The 19,060-nt window shown below is 46.6% G+C and overlaps 1 protein-coding gene across 4 annotated transcripts in view; it reads right to left on the reverse strand.

Annotated features, from left to right (window-relative positions):
• The window catches only part of LOC106567375 (sterile alpha motif domain-containing protein 11), a 107,264-nt gene that overhangs the window by 10,774 nt on the left and 77,430 nt on the right, over positions 1-19,060 (reverse strand). For all 4 annotated transcript variants that reach the window (XM_014136541.3, XM_014136542.3, XM_014136540.3 and 1 more), the window contains 4 exons: positions 13,466-13,610; positions 2,400-2,515; positions 1,616-1,694; positions 597-1,357 (listed from right to left, as the gene is read on the reverse strand). In XM_014136541.3, the coding sequence (XP_013992016.1) occupies positions 597-1,357; positions 1,616-1,694; positions 2,400-2,515; positions 13,466-13,610 (1,101 nt within the window). The remainder of the gene's footprint in view (positions 1-596; positions 1,358-1,615; positions 1,695-2,399; positions 2,516-13,465; positions 13,611-19,060) is intronic.

Raw genomic sequence — 19,060 nt, forward strand, 5'->3', positions numbered from 1 at the left:
GTCCTAGGTGTGTCATCTGATGAAGATCATCAAAGGTTAGTGCTGCATTTAGCTGTGGTTTTGTTTTTTGTGACATTATATGCTAGCTTGAAAAATGGGTGTCTGATTATTTCTGGCTGGGTACTCTGCTGACATAATCTAATGTTTTGCTTTCGTTGTAAAGCCTTTTTGAAATTGGACAGTGTGGTTAGATTAACGAGAGTCTTGTCTTTAAAATGGTGTAAAATAGTCATATGTTTGAGAAATTGAAGTAATAGCATTTCTAAGGTATTTGAATAACGCGCCACAGGATTCCACAGGCTGTTACGTAGGTGGGACGATTTCGTCCCGCCGACCCTAGAGAGGTTAACAAGAAATTTGTGGAGTGGTTGAAAAATGAGTTTTAATGACTCTAACCTCAGTGTATGTAAACTTCCGACTTCAACTGTAGCTGTTATCATTGCATACCACTTCTCTCGAGTGCAGTTCTTGTTAGCTAGCATGCTAACGCCCATTAAGATTGGCTGGTTGCATGGCTAGCCAAATAGCATTCACACGTTTCAGTCGGAGTGACATTTAAGTGTGATGCAGTTGGTTGGTTTGTGTGTATTACTCACCGGTGTGGAAGTAGGGGCTGGTATATGGGAATCCAAAGGGCAGAGACTGGCTGTGGAGCCCTTGCAGAGGGGGCATGGCGCCAGGTGGAAAGTGATACTTAACATCGCTCTTGCTCAGCACTGGGGTGAAGAGGTGGTGGCTAGGTGGTGATTCTGCGTCAGCCGAGCTACAGGGGGCACTGAGCCGACCCTCGCCCGCCTCCTTGGTACCGTCACACCCCCCCTTCCTGCCGCTTTCTTTCCCCCTGTCCCTGTGAAGCCCATGCCCCTCAGTGGCCTTGCCATCCGAGCCCTTGTGCCTATCCTCGCCCATCTCTGTCTCGCTGTCCGAGTCCTTCATCTCATCATCGTGACCGTCTGCGTCTCCCTCCCTCGCTCGGCATTCCCTTTCTTGGTGCTCTCCCCCTCTGGGCTGCTGGGGGCCTTTCCTGGAGGCCCCCTTCCTTAATCCAGCCCGAGCCCCGCAGCTTTGTCCCTGGGTGTCTTTGGGTGTTGTGGCCCCCGAGGGCCCCTGGTGGTTGAGAGAGAGCAGGGGGCTGTTGGTGTGTCGGAGCACCAGCATGGCATTTTGGCGTCGGCTGAGTTCCTCGTGGAGGGGGTGTCCCTCGGGCAGGTGGTGAAGGCTGCGCAGGGCAGGGTGGTCCAGGGGGAGGCCATGGGCTAGGCCCAGGGGGTCGGAGCTCCCCAGCACACGCTGCTGCTGCTGCCTGTGAAGACTCTCCAGCTCCTTGTGTCTGAGCAACTCTGTTGACATCTCCAACCTGGGACCGGACATAGAGGAGAGAGGTTAGAGACAATGTTATCACACATACTAAACATAATTTTAGTACATAGACACACACATTAAGTTACAGTCTTGACATCCCCCCCACACACACACACACACACACACACACACACACACACACACACACACACACACACACACACACACACACACACACACACACACACACACACACACACACACACACACACACACACACACACCACAACAGCACAAGAAGACAATGACAAACCTGGCAAGGTTCTGCTTCCGAAGCATCTCCTGTTGCCGGGCAAACATCTCAGCTTGGGCAGGCTGGAGAAAACCATAGCCTGAGGGAAACGCATAAAAAAACACAGCTCTGAGCACACACACTCATTAAGAGATTTCTGACATACACTACAAATTGGATTTAAAATACAATGACATAGACCCCCTGTTTAATATCAATGCCTCACAAAGAATCAGGTACAAATACATTCTTTAGATGATAAAAGTCTCTATCAAGACAGTCAAAAAGCAGGAATTTCATTGAACATTTTCCCATTTCCAAATTTGAGTGGGAATGCAGCTAATGCTGTTTGAAGTGTCTACATTTTAGTCATTTAGCAGACGCTCTTATCCAGAGCGACTTACAGTAGTGAATGCATACATTTCTTTCCCGTACTGGTCCCCCGTGGGAATCGAACCCACAACCCTGGTGTTGCAAACACCATGCTCTACCAACTGAGCCACACGGGACCGTCTACCATAGGCCAATCTTTCTTGTTATTATTAGCATCTAAGGGTTGGATTCAATCTGTATTGCAGAAGTATTGTGGAAGCCCCATGTTATAACTCGATTGAAATTTAAAGGCAATGTTCTCGCATTCGTGGAGACTACATTCACGGTAAACGCTGTATATGTCCAGTCAATCGTAAATTACCTTTACATTTTAATATGATACGGATTGAATCCAGCCCTAACTCACCATTAATAAGTGTAGGACCTATATTAATTTCTGTAGTTAGCCTGCTAGCATTAGCATCCGACTTACTTGGGGCCTGGCACAAGGCAGAGGGCATGCCCAGGAAGGGTGGCCGTAGGTGGGGTCCCAACGCGATGTGAGGAGCGTTCTGGGGGGACAGCAAAGGTGGGGGATGGGACATCTCCCTGTGGACACACACAAACAAAAACACACCACATGTAGCACTAGAACCGCTGGCCCTTTCAGCCTAAGTACCCGCTAGAGAACGCTGTCGGGTGCCCACTTGTTTTTTATCAACCTAAATAAAGACCATCAAACATGTTTTTTATTGATTGAATGTAGTCATATCTTATCAATATTTTGTTTATTTTAAATAATTGTATATTGTATATTTTGATGTACATAAAATGCATGTACATAATTATTCTACAAAGGCCTAGTGCAACACATAGCATATTTTTGTTTTCCTTACAATAAAAATGCAACAATGTAATACATTTGATCAATTTTATTTGTAGATTCAATTAGAAATAGAGTTATAGTAAGTAATACGGTCAAATGATTTGCTGTAAACACTAGCGCCAAGCTTAATAAATATTGCCTGACAACTCACTGCTCAATCGATCGCTATATACATTCATTTTAAAACTTCCATCCTAGAAGTTATTTGTGTGAATTCAAAATGAGGCACGTTGTACAAAACAAATTCCTCTGCGATTGGATCGTCTCTAACAAAACTAACTAATCAAGAGTGTCAAAGTTGATAATGTCATCATTTAGGCCGGCTCTGGCCCAAATCATCGGTTTCTGGCACCAATCAGAACGGTCAGAATGTGTTTGTATTCTAGAAATTGTTGGGGTGGGAGGCAAATCCAGACTCATTGTGGAGGAGAGACATCACTTGTCGGAGTGATGTGGATGGGTAGCCAGGCAATAATAAATGTTGCATAAAAAAATGTTAAGAATGAATTGCAGAAAGAAATATTTGGGGAAATATATCCATGAAATTATATGAAAACAAGAGTAATTTATTGATTGTATCGGACCCTGTATTGTGCCCTTATCCATGCCTTTTCGCATGAATCAATCTTGTCTTTTCTTCTCTATTAATGCTCCTGATTTCACAGTCAGCAGATTGCTTCTGTGCTTTTTGTGAGCAAGATCCCAAAACAAATTGGTTGTGCTGCACACTGTTTCATGGGCCTTGTTCCGTGTGCATGCACCTGCCGACCTGGCAATGTTTCTTCTTTTCTCTCCAATGTGTGAGCTGTGAGAAGGATGCTTTTCTCAGTTAGACTTGTTCTGTTTTTTCCTAGGTGAGGCTCAAGCATCTCATGCTCAAAGTCAACATCAATATCTGCAATGCTGTCAGAGTCCATTCATTTGGTTCAACATGCCATTGTGAACAAGACACGTTATACGTTTTACTCAGTGTCTGATTTGAATCTCGTCGAGGGGAGGTTACATATCCTTTCCAGCCTTTCATAATAAAATAATTAGACAGCCCACAATGGCCAGTTCTTCATCATCATTACACTATTGTTCTGAATTCAATCACCGTCTTCACCCTCCTTATCATTCAAATTGAATCACCCTCATCCTCATCATTCAGTTCATTCAAATTCAATTGTGAAGTATGAGTAAAAATTATCAGTTTCTATCACCCAATCATCCATTTATGCCATTCATTAATTCGGTAAGGGGAGAGACACATTACAGAGCATTTGTCTTGGCCCCTTAAAATTCGAATGCAGCCATTTTTATCTCAATATCAAATCATTTCTGGGTAACAATTAAGTACCTTACTCTGATTGTTTTCAATTAAACTGGTCAAAAATAAACTAAAATAGGTTCTTAGCAAAGAGCAATTTCTCAAGCAAGAATTTTGCTAGGACTGTTTGGGAGTAGTCTGACTGGGGAGGGGAAAACTGAAAACGAGCTGTTATTGGCAGAGAGGTTTGGAACTCTCTTTCTTATTGGTCTATTAACTCATTTACTGCTTGGTGATGTCACCAGGCAGGCCAAAACTCCATCCCATCAAAACAGGCAGAAATTTCAGGCTGTCTTTTCAAACAGCTCTTACACGAAAAAAAGGGCATTATCATCATTTTCAAAAATTCACAGTATTATTCTAACCTCATAGTGTGGAAATAAATATATAAAACACAGGAGAATCACGTTTTTGACTGCACTGTGCCTTTAAGGTAGTAATTGGTGTGGGGGAAAAAATGGTAAACAGGTGAAATACTTTTTTGTTTGAGATAAATAAATTCTGACAACTGAACAATGTCAAACATCAGTGGCCATTGGCCTATGGCAGTTCTAGTGTTAAACCAACAGAAATAAACAGTAAAAGCTGCACTCAAATTAAACAAATGGGATTGTAACTGGCATGGACCCTCAAACAGATTTTTTCACTGGAATATTCAGTTCTTACTTTAACATTAAATGCATACATTGACAGGTTATGGAACAGTTAGTGAGGCCTAGAACCCCTAGACATAGGGTGAGTAGACTTCATTGCTGTCTAGTTGGTTTCGTAACAGTACTATAGAGTATATAGCAGTGAGTATGATGGTTTGAGGTGAAAGCCTGTATCTATAGTGGGTCTCCAGGACCAGGTTTGTGGTGTATTTTGGTAACTGAGCCCTGGCTAGCTACACGCTCTACTCCCGGTTTATTTATAACTGCAGGCACTGGAGGCTCCCGTGTCGCCATAGCCCCCTCGTCAGTCTTGCCACGGCGCAAAGACCGCCGCTGGCCATGTTCGTACCCTGAGCTTTAGTCTCCCTCCGTTCCCCTCCTACTCCCCCCACACCACACACACACACACACACACACACACACACACACACACACACACACACACACACACACACACACACACACACACACACACACACACACACACACACTTACATAATGAGGGCTGAATACACAATAGGAGTGTGTCATGCTCCGACAGCTGGGGCGGCCCCCGCGTCTCGACTGGGGCCACAGGCTGAAAGACCTTCTAATTAACACTCATCCTCCTCTCTTCTCTCCTTTTTTCCCGCCCCTTCTCCCTCTCTCCGTCTCCAGGCCGTATTGAGCCAGTGAAAAGGCGGCCGTGTCCTGCAAACCCTATTTATGAAAAGGCCTCTCTATTATGTGCTTCTCCTTTTGTCATCTTTCTGAGCAAAGAAAAGCTCCTCTCGATCTTTCTTTCTGTACCTCTCTCCTTCTCTTTCTTTCACTCCCTGGTCTGTCTCTTGTCCCACATGAACAGGGGAAACAGGGGAATTTGAGGTAGGAGGAAAAGAGGGGTTGGTGGATGGAGGAGTTAGAGGGGAGAAATAAGAATATGTTTTTCAGCTTGGTGTGTTTCAGGGAGAATGTGGAAGTGTCACAGGGTACTGAGGGTGTGCGGTGATCTGCTGATTTGGTTTATGTGTCTCCCGGCAAAACCATTTGGCTTTTCCTTCACACGCACACACACAAAGACACACAGGCAAACGCACACAATATAACAATATAACTAAATATCATCAGTATGGTGCTTTGGAGATGTGAGTGATATGCAGTACCCATAAGGACATCATGGTGGTGAATACAACCAAAAAAGACCCACATTTGAATGGGACGACAGCTATTGTTTTGGAATGGTTGTGTTGAAAATCAACTAGCGCCTACATGTCTCTGCCCATACACATACAGCGGAGAGAGTGAGAAAGGGAGAGAGGGAGAGAGACAGGGGAGATGGAGAAAGAGAGAGAGAGGAACAGCAAGGGGGGTACACTCACCGAGCCAACAGCAAGGGGGGGGACATACATCGATCGCCGGCCCACCGCTGAAATGTTAATGCTAATCGTATAACCGCTCTCTCTGGCGGAGCCTCGCACTCCGATGGCAGATCCAATTAATCTTGGGGAAGGGCCGGGGCCGCGTGACCCCGGGGCCCGCTAGCCTGGGCCCGCTGCTGCTTATGTAATTACACCGCCCAGTGTGTAATCACCTGGCCTAATCCCTCGGGGCTAGCAATTAGCCTGGGCCACGTACAGCTACGCTAGGCTAGGACCCCTGCATGCCAAACCCACATTCATTTCATCCCCTCCCCCGCGCCGCCTAGCCTAGCGTTAGCGCCAGCCCGGAGATGAATAACGGTCAATTAAAGCTGCATGACTGAGGCCGTTAGGCGTCCGCTGCACCATAATTAGGCCTAATCATGGGGGGGAAGGCGCATGGGAGAGACGGCGGGAGAAGGGTTGGGGGGAGAGAGAGAGAGGGAGCCAGACGTGCTCTCTCTCCTTTTATAGGAAGCAATTTTGGGAGAAGGAGGCAGCTATTAACCGGTGTGCTCCTGGCATGGGCCCTGTGTGTGTGGTGTGTGCGTGTGCACATGCTTGTGTGCGTGCGTGTCTGCCTGTGTGTGTAGGTTATTGTTTCAAACTCGCATACACAAAACATTAGGAACACCTTTCCTAATATTGAGTTGCACCCCCTTTTACACTCAGAACAGCCTCAATTCCTCCGAACATGGACTCTTCAAAGTGTCGAAAGCGTTCCACAGGGATGCTGGCCCAAGTTGACTCCAATGCTTCCCACAGTTGTGTGAAGTTGGCTGGATGTCCTTTGGGTGGTGGACCATTCTTGATACACACAGAAAACTGTTCAGCGTGAAAAACCCAGCAGCGTTGCAGTTCTTGACACACTCAAACCGGTGCGCCTGGCACCTACTACCATACCCTGTTCAAAGGCACATCTTTTGTTTTGCCCATTCACCCTCTGAATGACACACATACACAATCCATGTTTCAATTGTCACAAGGCTTAAAAATAATTTTTTAACCTGGCTCCTCCCCTTCAGCTACACTGATTGAAGAGGATTTAACAAGTGACATTAATAAGGGATCATAGCTTTCACCTGGTCATTCTGTGTTCCTAAGGTTGTATAGTCAGTGTATAACCATAAACATGTTTTCAGTATTTATCAACAATATTTAATACCGTCAACACTTTAAATATTTTTACAAGAATCTAACAACACAATAATATATCATCCTCCAAACACTTTCACATTCACAGAACACAATATTACATTTTAGCAATCTCTCTTCAATGTGTCTCTCCCTCTCTCTCTCTCTCTCTCTCTCTCTCTCTCTCTCTCTCTCTCTCTCTCTCTCTCTCTCTCTCTCTCTGTCTCTCTGTCTCTCTCTCTCTTCACGCCTGCAGAGAGGCCATGGGCTCCTGGGAAATTCACTCATGTGTGACGACCTGTCAGAGTGGCGACAGCGGCCCCTTCCCACAGCGGGGCAGTGTGTGTGTATGTGTGTGTGTACACGCGCACGTGTGTGTGTGTACGCGCATTGCGCATGTTTGTGTGTGTGTGCCCATGCGCATATTACTGTGTTTAATAGTAAGTGTGTGTGTGTGTGTGTGTGTGTGGTGTGTGTGTGTGTGTGTGTGTGTGTGTGTGTGTGTGTGTGTGTGTGTGTGTGTGTGTGTGTGTGTGTGTGTGTGTGTGTGTGTGTGTGTGTGTCTGTGTGTGTGTGACAAGGCTGCCCTTAATGACGGGGGTGTGGGGGGATTAGGAGCACCGTGTGGCCGCCTTCAGCTCTCACTCGACAGGAACACATTTACACAGGAAGCTCATTAAAATGGATGAGGCTCCCTCTCTCTCTTTTTCTCTCCCTGCTTCTATCTCACTCCTCGCTCTCACTCCTTTTTATTTCTCTTGCTGCTCCTCTCTCTCTTTCTCTCTCTCCATCTCACTCTCTCTCCCTATCTTTCTCTTTCTTCTCCAACTCTCCTTCTCTTTCTATCTCTTCTTCTTTCTCTTTATCTTTCCTCTCTATCCCTATCTCCTTTTCTCCTTTTCCCCTGCATCTTCCTCAAATTCATCGCTCTCTTCATTCCTCCATCTCTTTCCCTCTACCTTTCTGTATCACCACCTCTCTCTACCTTTCTGTATCACCATCTCCCTCTCTTTCTGTATCACCATCTCCCTCTCTTTCTGTATCACCATCTATCTACCTTTCTGTATCACCACCTCTCTCTACCTTTCTGTATCACCACCTCTCTCTCTTTCTGTATCACCATCTCCCTCTCTTTCTGTATCACCATCTCTCTCTCTTTCTGTATCACCATCTCCCTCTCTTTCTGTATCACCATCTCTCTCTCTTTCTGTATCACCACCTCTCTCTCTTTCTGTATCACCATCTCCCTCTCTTTCTGTATCACCATCTATCTACCTTTCTGTATCACCATCTCTCTCTCTTTCTGTATCACCATCTCTCTCTCTTTCTGTATCACCATCTATCTCTCTTTCTGTATCACCATCTCTCTCTCTTTCACCATCTCTCTCTCTTTCTGTATCACCATCTCTCTCTCTCTATCTTTCTGTATCACCATCTCTCTCTCTTTCACCATCTCTCTCTCTTTCTGTATCACCATGTCTCTCTCTTTCACCATCTCTCTCTCTTTCTGTATCACCATCTCTCTCTCTTTCTGTATCACAATCTCTCTCTCTATCTTTCTGTATCACCATCTCTCTCTCTCTATCTTTCTGTATCACCATCTCTCTCTTTCACCATCTCTCTCTCTTTCACCATCTCTCTCTCTTTCTGTATCACAATCTCTCTCTCTCTCTTTCTGTATCCCCATCTCTCTCTTTCACCATCTCTCTCTCTTTCTGTATCACCATCTCTCTCTTTCACCATCTCTCTCTCTGCTGTCCCTCTCCCTATGCAGACCCCTGTCTCTCCTGTTTCGGCTCCCATGCCAAACAGTGGGATTTGCCTTGCAGATAGCTAGTCCCAAATGGCACTTTTTTCCCTATATAGTGCATAGTGGGCCCTGGTCAAAGGTAGTTCACTATATAGGGAATAGGGTTCCGTTTGGGATGAAGCCCTAAAAGTGATCTGCCATTTAAGGCCAGACAAATGGAAAGCCAGGCTCTAAGTCTATCGACCCACCTAATGATTCATTTTAACAATAGGCCCTAATGGGCCTTAGATAATCAATGATGGGGGTCGATGGAAAGGTGAGCTGCCTGGAGGGATGGCTTCCGTCTCACCCTCCTCTCTCTCTCTCTCTCTCTCTCTTTCCCTCTCTTTCTCTCTCCACTTCTATATTTTGCCCTCTCTCCACCTTTCCCCCTCCCTCTCCTCTCTCTCTCCAGCTCTCTTAGACCCTGGTGGGCAATGTTTTATGAGGGGTAAGGGCAGCCCACACATCTCCTGTCCTTTAACAATGTCAATGAGAAAATGTGACCTGGCCCCCAACAGGACACACACACACACACACACACACACACACAAACACACACAGTGTGACCTCTGCCCAAGTGAGGGAAGGGCAGTCCAACACATTTTCTTCATTAACCCTCATTTTCTTCACTCAAAATTCCTTTAGAATTTAGTAAGAGAGAAAGAGTTAAAGAGAAATGGAGGAGTAAGGAGGATAAAGAGAGGGAGGGAGGCAGAGCGTAAGAGAGAAGGAGGAAGGGAGAGAGGGATGGATGGAGGAAGAGGGTTGAATGAATGGTGGGAGAGAAAGAGAGAGAGGGAGGAAGGAAGAGAGAAGGATTGATGGAGGGTTGGAGGGATGAGAGAGCTGAGGGTGAATGAATGGTGGGAGAGAAAGAGAGAGAGGGAGGAAGGAAGAGAGAAGGATGGATGGATGGAGGGTTGGAGGGATGAGAGAGCTGAGGGTGAATGAATGGTGGGAGAGAAAGAGAGAGAGGGAGGAAGGAAGGAAGGAAGAGAGAAGGATGGATGGAGGGTTGGAGGGATGAGAGAGCTGAGGGTGAATGAATGGTGGGAGAGAAAGAGAGAGAGGGAGGAAGGAAGAGAGAAGGATGGAGGGAGGGTTGGAGGGATGAGAGAGCTGAGGGTGAATGAATGGTGGGAGAGAAAGAGAGAGAGGGAGGGAGGAAGGAAGAGAGAAGGATGGAGGGAGGGTTGGAGGGATGAGAGAGCTGAGGGTGAATGAATGGATGGATGTATGGAGGGAGGTAGAGCATTGTGCACATGGCTAGTTAACATCCCCCGGTCCTGTGTGGCTAATTACTCTCTATGCAGGCGGAGAACCACCGCGGCTCACTGACCACAGCTACATGCACTGCTGGGCTTCACACACACACACACACACGCAAACGCACATGCACATACTTTGCACGCACAAACACATATGCACTCAACATACACACATATATGCACGCACACACACTATATACACAAATACAAACACACACATAGGACGCCAGGCTTGGAAATAGAACATGCACAACCCCCACCTCCCACCTACGCACACACACACCCTCCCAGGGCCACTCCGCTTCCTGCTTAACACTCCCCCACCCCCACCCCACCCCCCTCAAACACACACTTCCCCTCAGCCCGCCTGCTGCCGCCCCGCCGGCCCATTATCGATCGCCCGCCTCTCCCCGCGCCACATAAATAATCGACAAGCAATTACTTGCCCACTCCCCCTGCCCTGGCTTTGTTTGGGAGGCACAGCGGCCAGCGCCAGGAGGAAAGGAGACAGGAGAGGAGAGAGGGTAAGAGGGAGGGTAGACAGTTGCAGCAGTGAGATTTAGTGGGGCCCTAGTTCAGCCGTATTCACACAGACAAACGTACATGCAGACGCACACACAAACACTGTATACTGTATGGTAAAATACTAACATCAGTTCCAAGTGCAGAGGAAGGAGAGGAGGATGGAGGGAGAGGAGGCTGGAGGGAGAGGAGGATAGAGGGAGAGGAGGATAGAGGGAGGGGGGATAGAGGGAGAGGATGATAGAGGGAGAGGATGATAGAGGGAGAGGATGATAGAGGGAGAGGAGGACAGAGGGAGGGGGATATAGGGAGAGAAGGATAGAGGGAGAGGAGCATAGAGGGAGAGGAGGATAGAGGGAGAGAAGGATAGAGGGAGAGGAGGATAGAGGGAGAGGAGGATAGAGGGAGGGGGATAGAGGGAGAGGATGATAGAGGGAGAGGAGGATAGAGGGAGAGGAGGATAGAGGGAGGGGGATAGAGGGAGAGGAGGATTGAGGGAGGGGATATAGGGAGAGGAGGATAGAAGGAGAGGAGGATAGAGGGAGGGGATAGAGGGAGAGGAGGATAGAGGGAGGGGGATAGAGGGAGAGGAGGATAGAGGGAGAGGAGGATAGAGGGAGAGGAGGATAGAGGGAGAGGAGGATGGAGGGAGAGGAGGATAGAGGGAGAGGACAGAGGGAGGAGGACGGAGGGAGAGGAGGATAGAGGGAGAGGAGGATAGAGGGAGAGGAGGATAGAGGGAGAGGAGGACAGAGGGAGGGGGGATAGAGGGAGAGGTGGATAGAGGGAGGGGAGGATAGAAGGAGAGGAGAATAGAGGAAGAGTAGGATGGAGGGAGGGGGATAGAGGGAGAGGAGGCTAGAGGGAGAGGAGGCTAGAGGGAGAGGAAGATGGAGGGAGGGGGGATAGAGGGAGAGGAGGATAGAGGGAGAGGAGGATAGAAGGAGAGGAGAATAGAGGAAGAGTAGGATGGAGGGAGGGGGATAGAGGGAGAGGAGGATAGAGGGAGAGGAGGATGGAGGGAGAGGAGGATGGAGGGAGAGGAGAGGAGGGAAGAGGGAGAGGAGGATAGAGGGAGGAGAATAGAGGGAGGGGGATATAGGGAGAGGAGGATAGAGGGAGAGAAGGATAGAAGGAGAGGAGGCTAGAGGGAGAGGAGGATAGAGGGAGAGGAGGATGGAAGGAGAGGAGGATGGAGGGAGGAGGATAGAGGGAGAGGGGGATAGAGGTGAGAGGAGGATAGAGGGAGAGGATGATAGAGGGAGGGGGAGAGGAGGATAGAGGGAGGGGGATAGAGGGAGAGGAGGATGGAGGGAGAGGAGGATGGAGGGAGAGGAGGATAGAGGGAGAGGAGCATGGAGGGTGGGGGATAGAGGGAGAGGAGGATAGAGGGAGAGGAGGATAGAGGGAGAGGAGAATAGAGGGAGAGGAGGCTAGAGGGAGAGGAGGATGGAGGGAGGGGGGATAGAGGGAGAGGAGGATAGAGGGAGAGGAGGATAGAAGGAGAGGAGAATAGAGGAAGAGTAGGATGGAGGGAGAGGAGGATAGAGGGAGAGAAGGATAGAGGGAGAGAAGGATAGAGGGAGAGGAGGATAGAGGGAGAGGAGGATGGAGGGAGAGGAGAGGAGGGAAGAGGGAGAGGAGGATAGAGGGAGGAGAATAGAGGGAGGGGGGATATAGGGAGAGGAGGATAGAGGGAGAGAAGGATAGAAGGAGAGGAGGCTAGAGGGAGAGGAGGATAGAGGGAGAGGAGGATAGAGGGAGAGGAGGATAGAGGGAGAGGAGGATGGAAGGAGAGGAGAGGAGGATGGAGGGAGGAGGATAGAGGGAGAGGAGGATAGAGGGAGAGGAGGATAGAGGGAGAGGAGGATAGAGGGAGAGGGGTATAGAGGGAGGGGGATAGAGGGAGAGGAGGATAGAAAGAGAGGAGGATAGAGGGAGAGGAGGATAGAGGGTGAGGGGGATAGAGGGAGAAGAGGATAGAGGGAGGTGGGATAGAGGGAGAGGAGGATAGAAGGAGAGGAGGATAGAAGGAGAGGAGGATAGGGAGAGCAGGATAGAGGGAGAGGGGGATAGAGGGAGAGGAGGATATAGGGAGAGGGGGATGAAAAGAGAGGGATGCAGCGGTGGTAATGCAAACTACCTTTTGACCAAATGTTATTTTGTTCCTACTCCCTCTTTTCCCAATTTCCTTTATTTTGTTATTCCCTCTCTTTGGTGCATTATTCAGCTTTTTATGTTACACACAAACACACACACACACACACACACACACACACACACACACACACACACACACACACACACACACACACACACACACACACACACACACACACACACACACACACACACACACACACACACACACACACACACACACACACACACACAGGGGCATGTGCAGTATGTACCTGTATAACAAAAGGATGAAGGCTTTATGTGGTCCTGTGTGGCTCAGTTGGTAGCGCATGGTGCTTGCCTGTGTTTGCAGGGCAGTGGTGATGCTTCCAGGGAGACCATGAGGTTGGCTTGCAGTGTGTTTGTATCTATTTGCATCTGCGTGTCTGAATCCCTGTGTACGTTAGCCAGGCCTACCTCTCGGTGTAGTGGGCGTCTCGGTGCTGGGGCAGGCCCTGCTTGCGTCTCTGGCTTGATGAGCTGCCTGCTGAGGGGAGGTGGGCTTCCATACCCCCCGTGTTCCTCACTGCTGCCAGGGCATCCTGGCGCACCCGCAGCAGATCTACAGAGGGGCAGAGTTTAGAATTCACTAGTTCCACTGTGTGATACTCTACATAACTTGTTCAACTCAAGGGAAATAGAAAATCACACCAGCTATACATTTCATTTCCTACAGCTTATATCTCATCCTAAAAGTGTATTTTTCCCATTTCAATCTAAATGCATGGAGAGTATTTCGGGTTTAGCCCAAACGGGAGTGGAACAGTAGAATAGAAAAGTAAAAGCTTTTGTGATATAAGTAGAAGATATGTGCTTACCTATGCTGTTACCTCCTTAACACCCTGCTAAGTACACTTCTCAGCGCTATTCACACTCAAATGGCACCCTATTCCCTATTCCCTATGTGCTCTGGTCAAACGTAGTGCCCGGGAATAGGGTGCCATTTGTGACCCAGACATTCACTCTATATAACTGCAGGACATTATCGACAACTCCCGTTCATAATCCTGACACTCAGGAAACAAACGCACAGGTCTGCACATAAATAAGCATGCACACACACACAATGAAGAGACACACTAAATACCTAAACAGTGGCACACTCATCGGAAACACTCTCAAAACAGAGACACATGCACGCACACACTGATGGATAGAGAGAGAGCAACGGATATGGAGAGTGGATAAGGAGAGGAGAGAGAGTGCAAACATTGGAAAACCAAAACCTCAGGCAATGGGAAGTCTCTGCCTTTATTCCATAATAGGATAGAGGAACTTCCCACATGGCCAAGAGGATCCCTATTCTCATCTCTGTCTTCCATCTATCTGGACTCGCTCCATCTCTTCTCTCTCTCCTCCTCGCTCTGTCCCCTTCCCCTCTCTCTCCCCGCTCTCTATCTCCCTCGTTCTCACCCTGTCCTCCTCTTTTCTACTCCCTTATTCTCTCTCTCTTGCTCTCTCTCTCGCTCTCTCTCTCAGCTTCTCTTCAGCATTATCAGCCAGGCCAGGGCCTCCAATGAGAGGCTGTTAAACAGAAAATCCACCCTGCTCTCTCTCTCTCTCTCTCTCTCTCTCTCTCTCTCTCTGTCTCTCTCTCCCCCATCTCTACCTCCTCAATCCCCCCCTTTTAAATTAGACAAATCCTGCGGGAGCCAGGGGCCATTTCCACCGCTGGTATGTGTAGAGTATGTACCTCTCTTAGTGTGTGAGGGTGTGTTTTGTTTGTTTGTGTGTGTGTGTGTGTATGTGTGTGTGTGTGTGTGTGTGTGTGTGTGTGTGTGTGTGTGTGTGTGTGTGTGTGTGTGTGTGCGCACGCGTGTGTATGTGTGTGTGTGCTGGGGCGTTGAGCTGGTGCTGGGATCGGGGGTGGAACGACAGATATTAATGTGGCTCAGCTCTGGTGTATCGATCTGTTTGCTTCTGCTGGGCCGCTGGGGACTCAACTGGCGGCAGACAGGGTGTGTTTGTGTGTGTGTATGTGGGGGGGGGGGGGGGGGGGGGGGGGGGGAGAGAGATAAGGGAGGGATCCTAGGAAACTGGAGGCCTGGAGCACACACACACACACACACGGCATCGCTAGCCACATCCTCAGAGCATGCGCAGACCAGCTGGCTGGTGTGTTTACGGACATATTCAATCTCTCCCTATCCCAGTCTGCTGTCCCCACATGCTTCAAGATGGCCACCATTGTTCCTGAACCCAAGAATGCAAAGATAACTGAGCTAAATGACTATCGCCCCGTAGAACTCACTTCTGTCATCATGAAGTGCTTTGAGAGACTAGTCAAGGATCATATCACCTCCACCATACCTGCCACCCTAGACCCACTTCAGTTTGCTTACTGCCCCAATAGGTCCACAGACGATGCAATCGCCATCACACTGCACTCTGCCCTTTCCCATCTAGACAAGAGGAATAGCTATGTAAGAATGCTGTCACGTTCCTCAAAATGAGTAGACCAAGGAGCAGCGTGGAATATGTTAATCTTGTAGTTTAATGCAAAAATGAACACTTTACAAATAAACAAAAATGACAGCCGACATTTCTGTCAGGTACTTACAACTAAACAGAAAGCAACTACCCACAAACCCCAAAGGAAAAACAGGCTGCCTAAGTATGGTTCCTAATCAGAGACAACGATAGACAGCTGCCTCTGGTTAGGAACCATACTTGGCCCAACACAAAGAAATACAAAACATAGAATGCCCACCCCACACCCTGACCTAACCACATAGAGAAACAAACCCTCTCTCTCAGGTCAGGGCATGACAAATGCTGTTCATTGACTACAGCTCAGCATTCAACACCATAGTACCATCCGAGCTCATCATTAAACAACCATCACTAGCACAGAGAGACTGAAAAACAGCTTCTATCTCAAGGCCATCAGACTGTTAAACAACCATCACTAGCACAGAGAGACTGAAAAACAGCTTCTATCTCAAGACCATCAGACTGTTAAACAACCATCACTAGCACAGAGAGACTGAAAAACAGCTTATATCTCAAGGCCATCAGACTGTTAACCTCTCTAGGGTAGGGGGCAGTATTTTCACATCCGGATAAAAAACGTACCCGATTTAATCTGGTTATTACTACTGCCCAGAATCTAGAATATGCATATAATTGTTTGATTTGGATAGAAAAGACCCTAAAGTTTCTAAAACTGTTTGAATGGTGTCTGTGAGTATAACAGAACTCATATGGCAGGCAAAAACCTGAGAAGATTCTGTACAGGAAGTGCCCTTTCTGACCATTTCTTGGCCTTCTACACTCTCTTTATTGAAAACAAAGGATTTCTGCTGTAACGTGACACTTCCTACGGCTCCCATAGGCTCTCAGAAGGCGCCAGAATGTTGAATGATGACTTTGCAGTCTCTGGCTGAAAAAACAGTAGCGCATTTGGTAAGTGGTCGATCTGAGCGCGTTTGGTAAGTGGTCGATCTGAGAACAATGAGCCGGGTGCACGCGTGCACGTGAAGAGGCCATGTTCAACTTTGAGTCTTTGAACAAAAACAGGGTTTCCCAGTCGGAATATTATCGCTTTTTTACGAGAAAAATAGCATAAAAATTGATTTTAAACAGCGTTTGACATGCTTCGAAGTACGGTAATGGAATATTTCAAAATTCTTTGTCACTTTACGCGTCCGCGCGTCACCCTTCGGATAGTGTCTTGAACGCAAGAACAAAACAGAGGATATTTGAACATAACTATGGATTATTTTGAAGCAAAACAACATTTGTGGATGAAGTAGAAGTCCTGGGAGTGCATTCTGATGAAGAACAGCAAAGGTAATCCAATTTTTCTTATAGTAAATCTGAGTTTGGTGAGTGCCAAACTTGGTGGGTGTCAAAATAGCAACCCGTGATGGCGAGCTATCTACTCAGAATATTGCAAAATGTGCTTTTGCCGAAAAGCTATTTTAAAATCGGACACCGCGATTAATATGAACTTGATTGAACAAAACATGCATGTATTGTATAACATAATGTCCTAGGTGTGTCATCTGATGAAGATCATCAAAGGTTAGTGCTGCATTTAGCTGTGGTTTTGTTTTTTGTGACATTATATGCTAGCTTGAAAAATGGGTGTCTGATTATTTCTGGCTGGGTACTCTGCTGACATAATCTAATGTTTTGCTTTCGTTGTAAAGCCTTTTTGAAATCGGACAGTGTGGTTAGATTAACGAGAGTCTTGTCTTTAAAATGGTGTAAAATAGTCATATGTTTGTGAAATTGAAGTAATAGCATTTCTAAGGTATTTGAATATCGCGCCACGGGATTCCATTGGCTGTTGAGTAGGTGGGACGATTTCGTCCCACATACCCTAGAGAGGTTAAACAACCATCACTAGCACAGAGAGACTGAAAAACAGATTCTATCTCAAGGCCATCAGACTGTTAAACAACCATCACTAGCACAGAGACTGAAAAACAGCTTCTATCTCAAGCCCATCAGACTGTTAAACAACCATCACTAGCACAGAGAGACTGAAAAACATCTATCTCAAGGCCATCAGACTGTTAAACAACCATCACTAGTACAGAGAGACTGAAAAACAGCTTCTATCTCAAGACCATCAGACTGTTAAAACCTGTTGGGGCTAGGGGGCAGTATTGAGAATTCTGAAAAAAATATGTGCCCATTTTTAACTGCCTCCTACACCAACTCAGAAGCTAGGATATGCATATTATTAACAGATTTGGATAGAAAACACTCTGAATTTTCTAAAACTGTTTGAATGGTGTCTGTAAGTATAACAGAACTCATATGGCAGTCAAAACCCTGAGACAGATTCTAACAGGAAGTGGATATCTGATGTGTTGAATTACTTTTAAGCCTATGCCATTGAAACACACAGGGACTTATTAATCATTGAGCACTTCCAACGCCATCCACTAGATGTCAACAATCTTTACAAAGTGGTTTGAGTCTTCTACTGTGAAAACTGACCGAACGAGAGACTTGGAAAGTTGGTCATAAGCGGATGGCCTATACTACTCTGGCGCGCGAGTGCATGTTTGGGTACTCTCGTTCCAATACGTTTTAAAAGAGAATGCAATCATCCGCCTTGAATATTATTGAAGTTCTGATTGAAAAAGGCCCTAATGATTTATGCTATACAACGTTTGACATGTTTGAACGAACGTAAATATATTTTTTTCCCTCTTTGGTGAAGACAAGTCCTGCGGGCGACGTTCATGTTTTTGAGTAGCCTACAGGACGCGCTAACAACACTGAGCTTTTTGGACATAAATTATGAGCTTTTTCGAACAAAACTACATTTGTTATGGACCTGGGATTCCTGGAAGTGCCTTCTGATGAAGATAATCAAAGGTAAGGGAATATTTACATAGTATTTTTGATTTTAGATCTCTCCAACATGGTGCCTAGTCTGTATCGCCAAGCCTATTTTTCTGAGCACAGGACCTCATTTATTGCAAAGTGTGATTTCCCAGTAAAGTTCTTTTTAAATCTGGCAATGCGGTTGCGTTCACGAGATGTTAATCTATAATTCTTTGAATGACAATATAATATTTTACCAATGGTTTCGAATAGTAATTATTTAATTTGTTGTGCTGATTGACTGGCGGTATTGGAGGGAAAATATTTTCTCAACATCAACGCCATTGTAAAATGCTGTTTTTGGATATAAATATGAACTTGATAGAACAAAAAATGCATGTATTGTCTAACATAATGTCCTTGGAGTGTCATCTGATGAAGATTGTCAAAGGTTAGTGCATAATTTTAGCTGGTTTTCTGCTTTTGGTGACGCCTGTCTTTGCATTGACAAAACATTACACACAGCTATTTTCAATGTACTGTCCTAACATAATCTAACTTTATGCTTTCGCCGTAAAGCCTTTTTGAAATCGGACAACGTGGTTAGATTAAGGAGATGTTTATCTTTCAAAGGGTGTAAGATAGTTGTATGTTTGAGAAATTTGAATTATGACATTTAATTGTTTTCAAATTTGGCGCTCTTGATATTTCACCTGCTGTTCATAG

Source organism: Salmo salar, chromosome 13, assembly GCF_965601325.2.
Source record: "Salmo salar chromosome 13, fSalSal1, whole genome shotgun sequence".
Taxonomy (NCBI): Eukaryota; Metazoa; Chordata; class Actinopteri; order Salmoniformes; family Salmonidae; genus Salmo; species Salmo salar.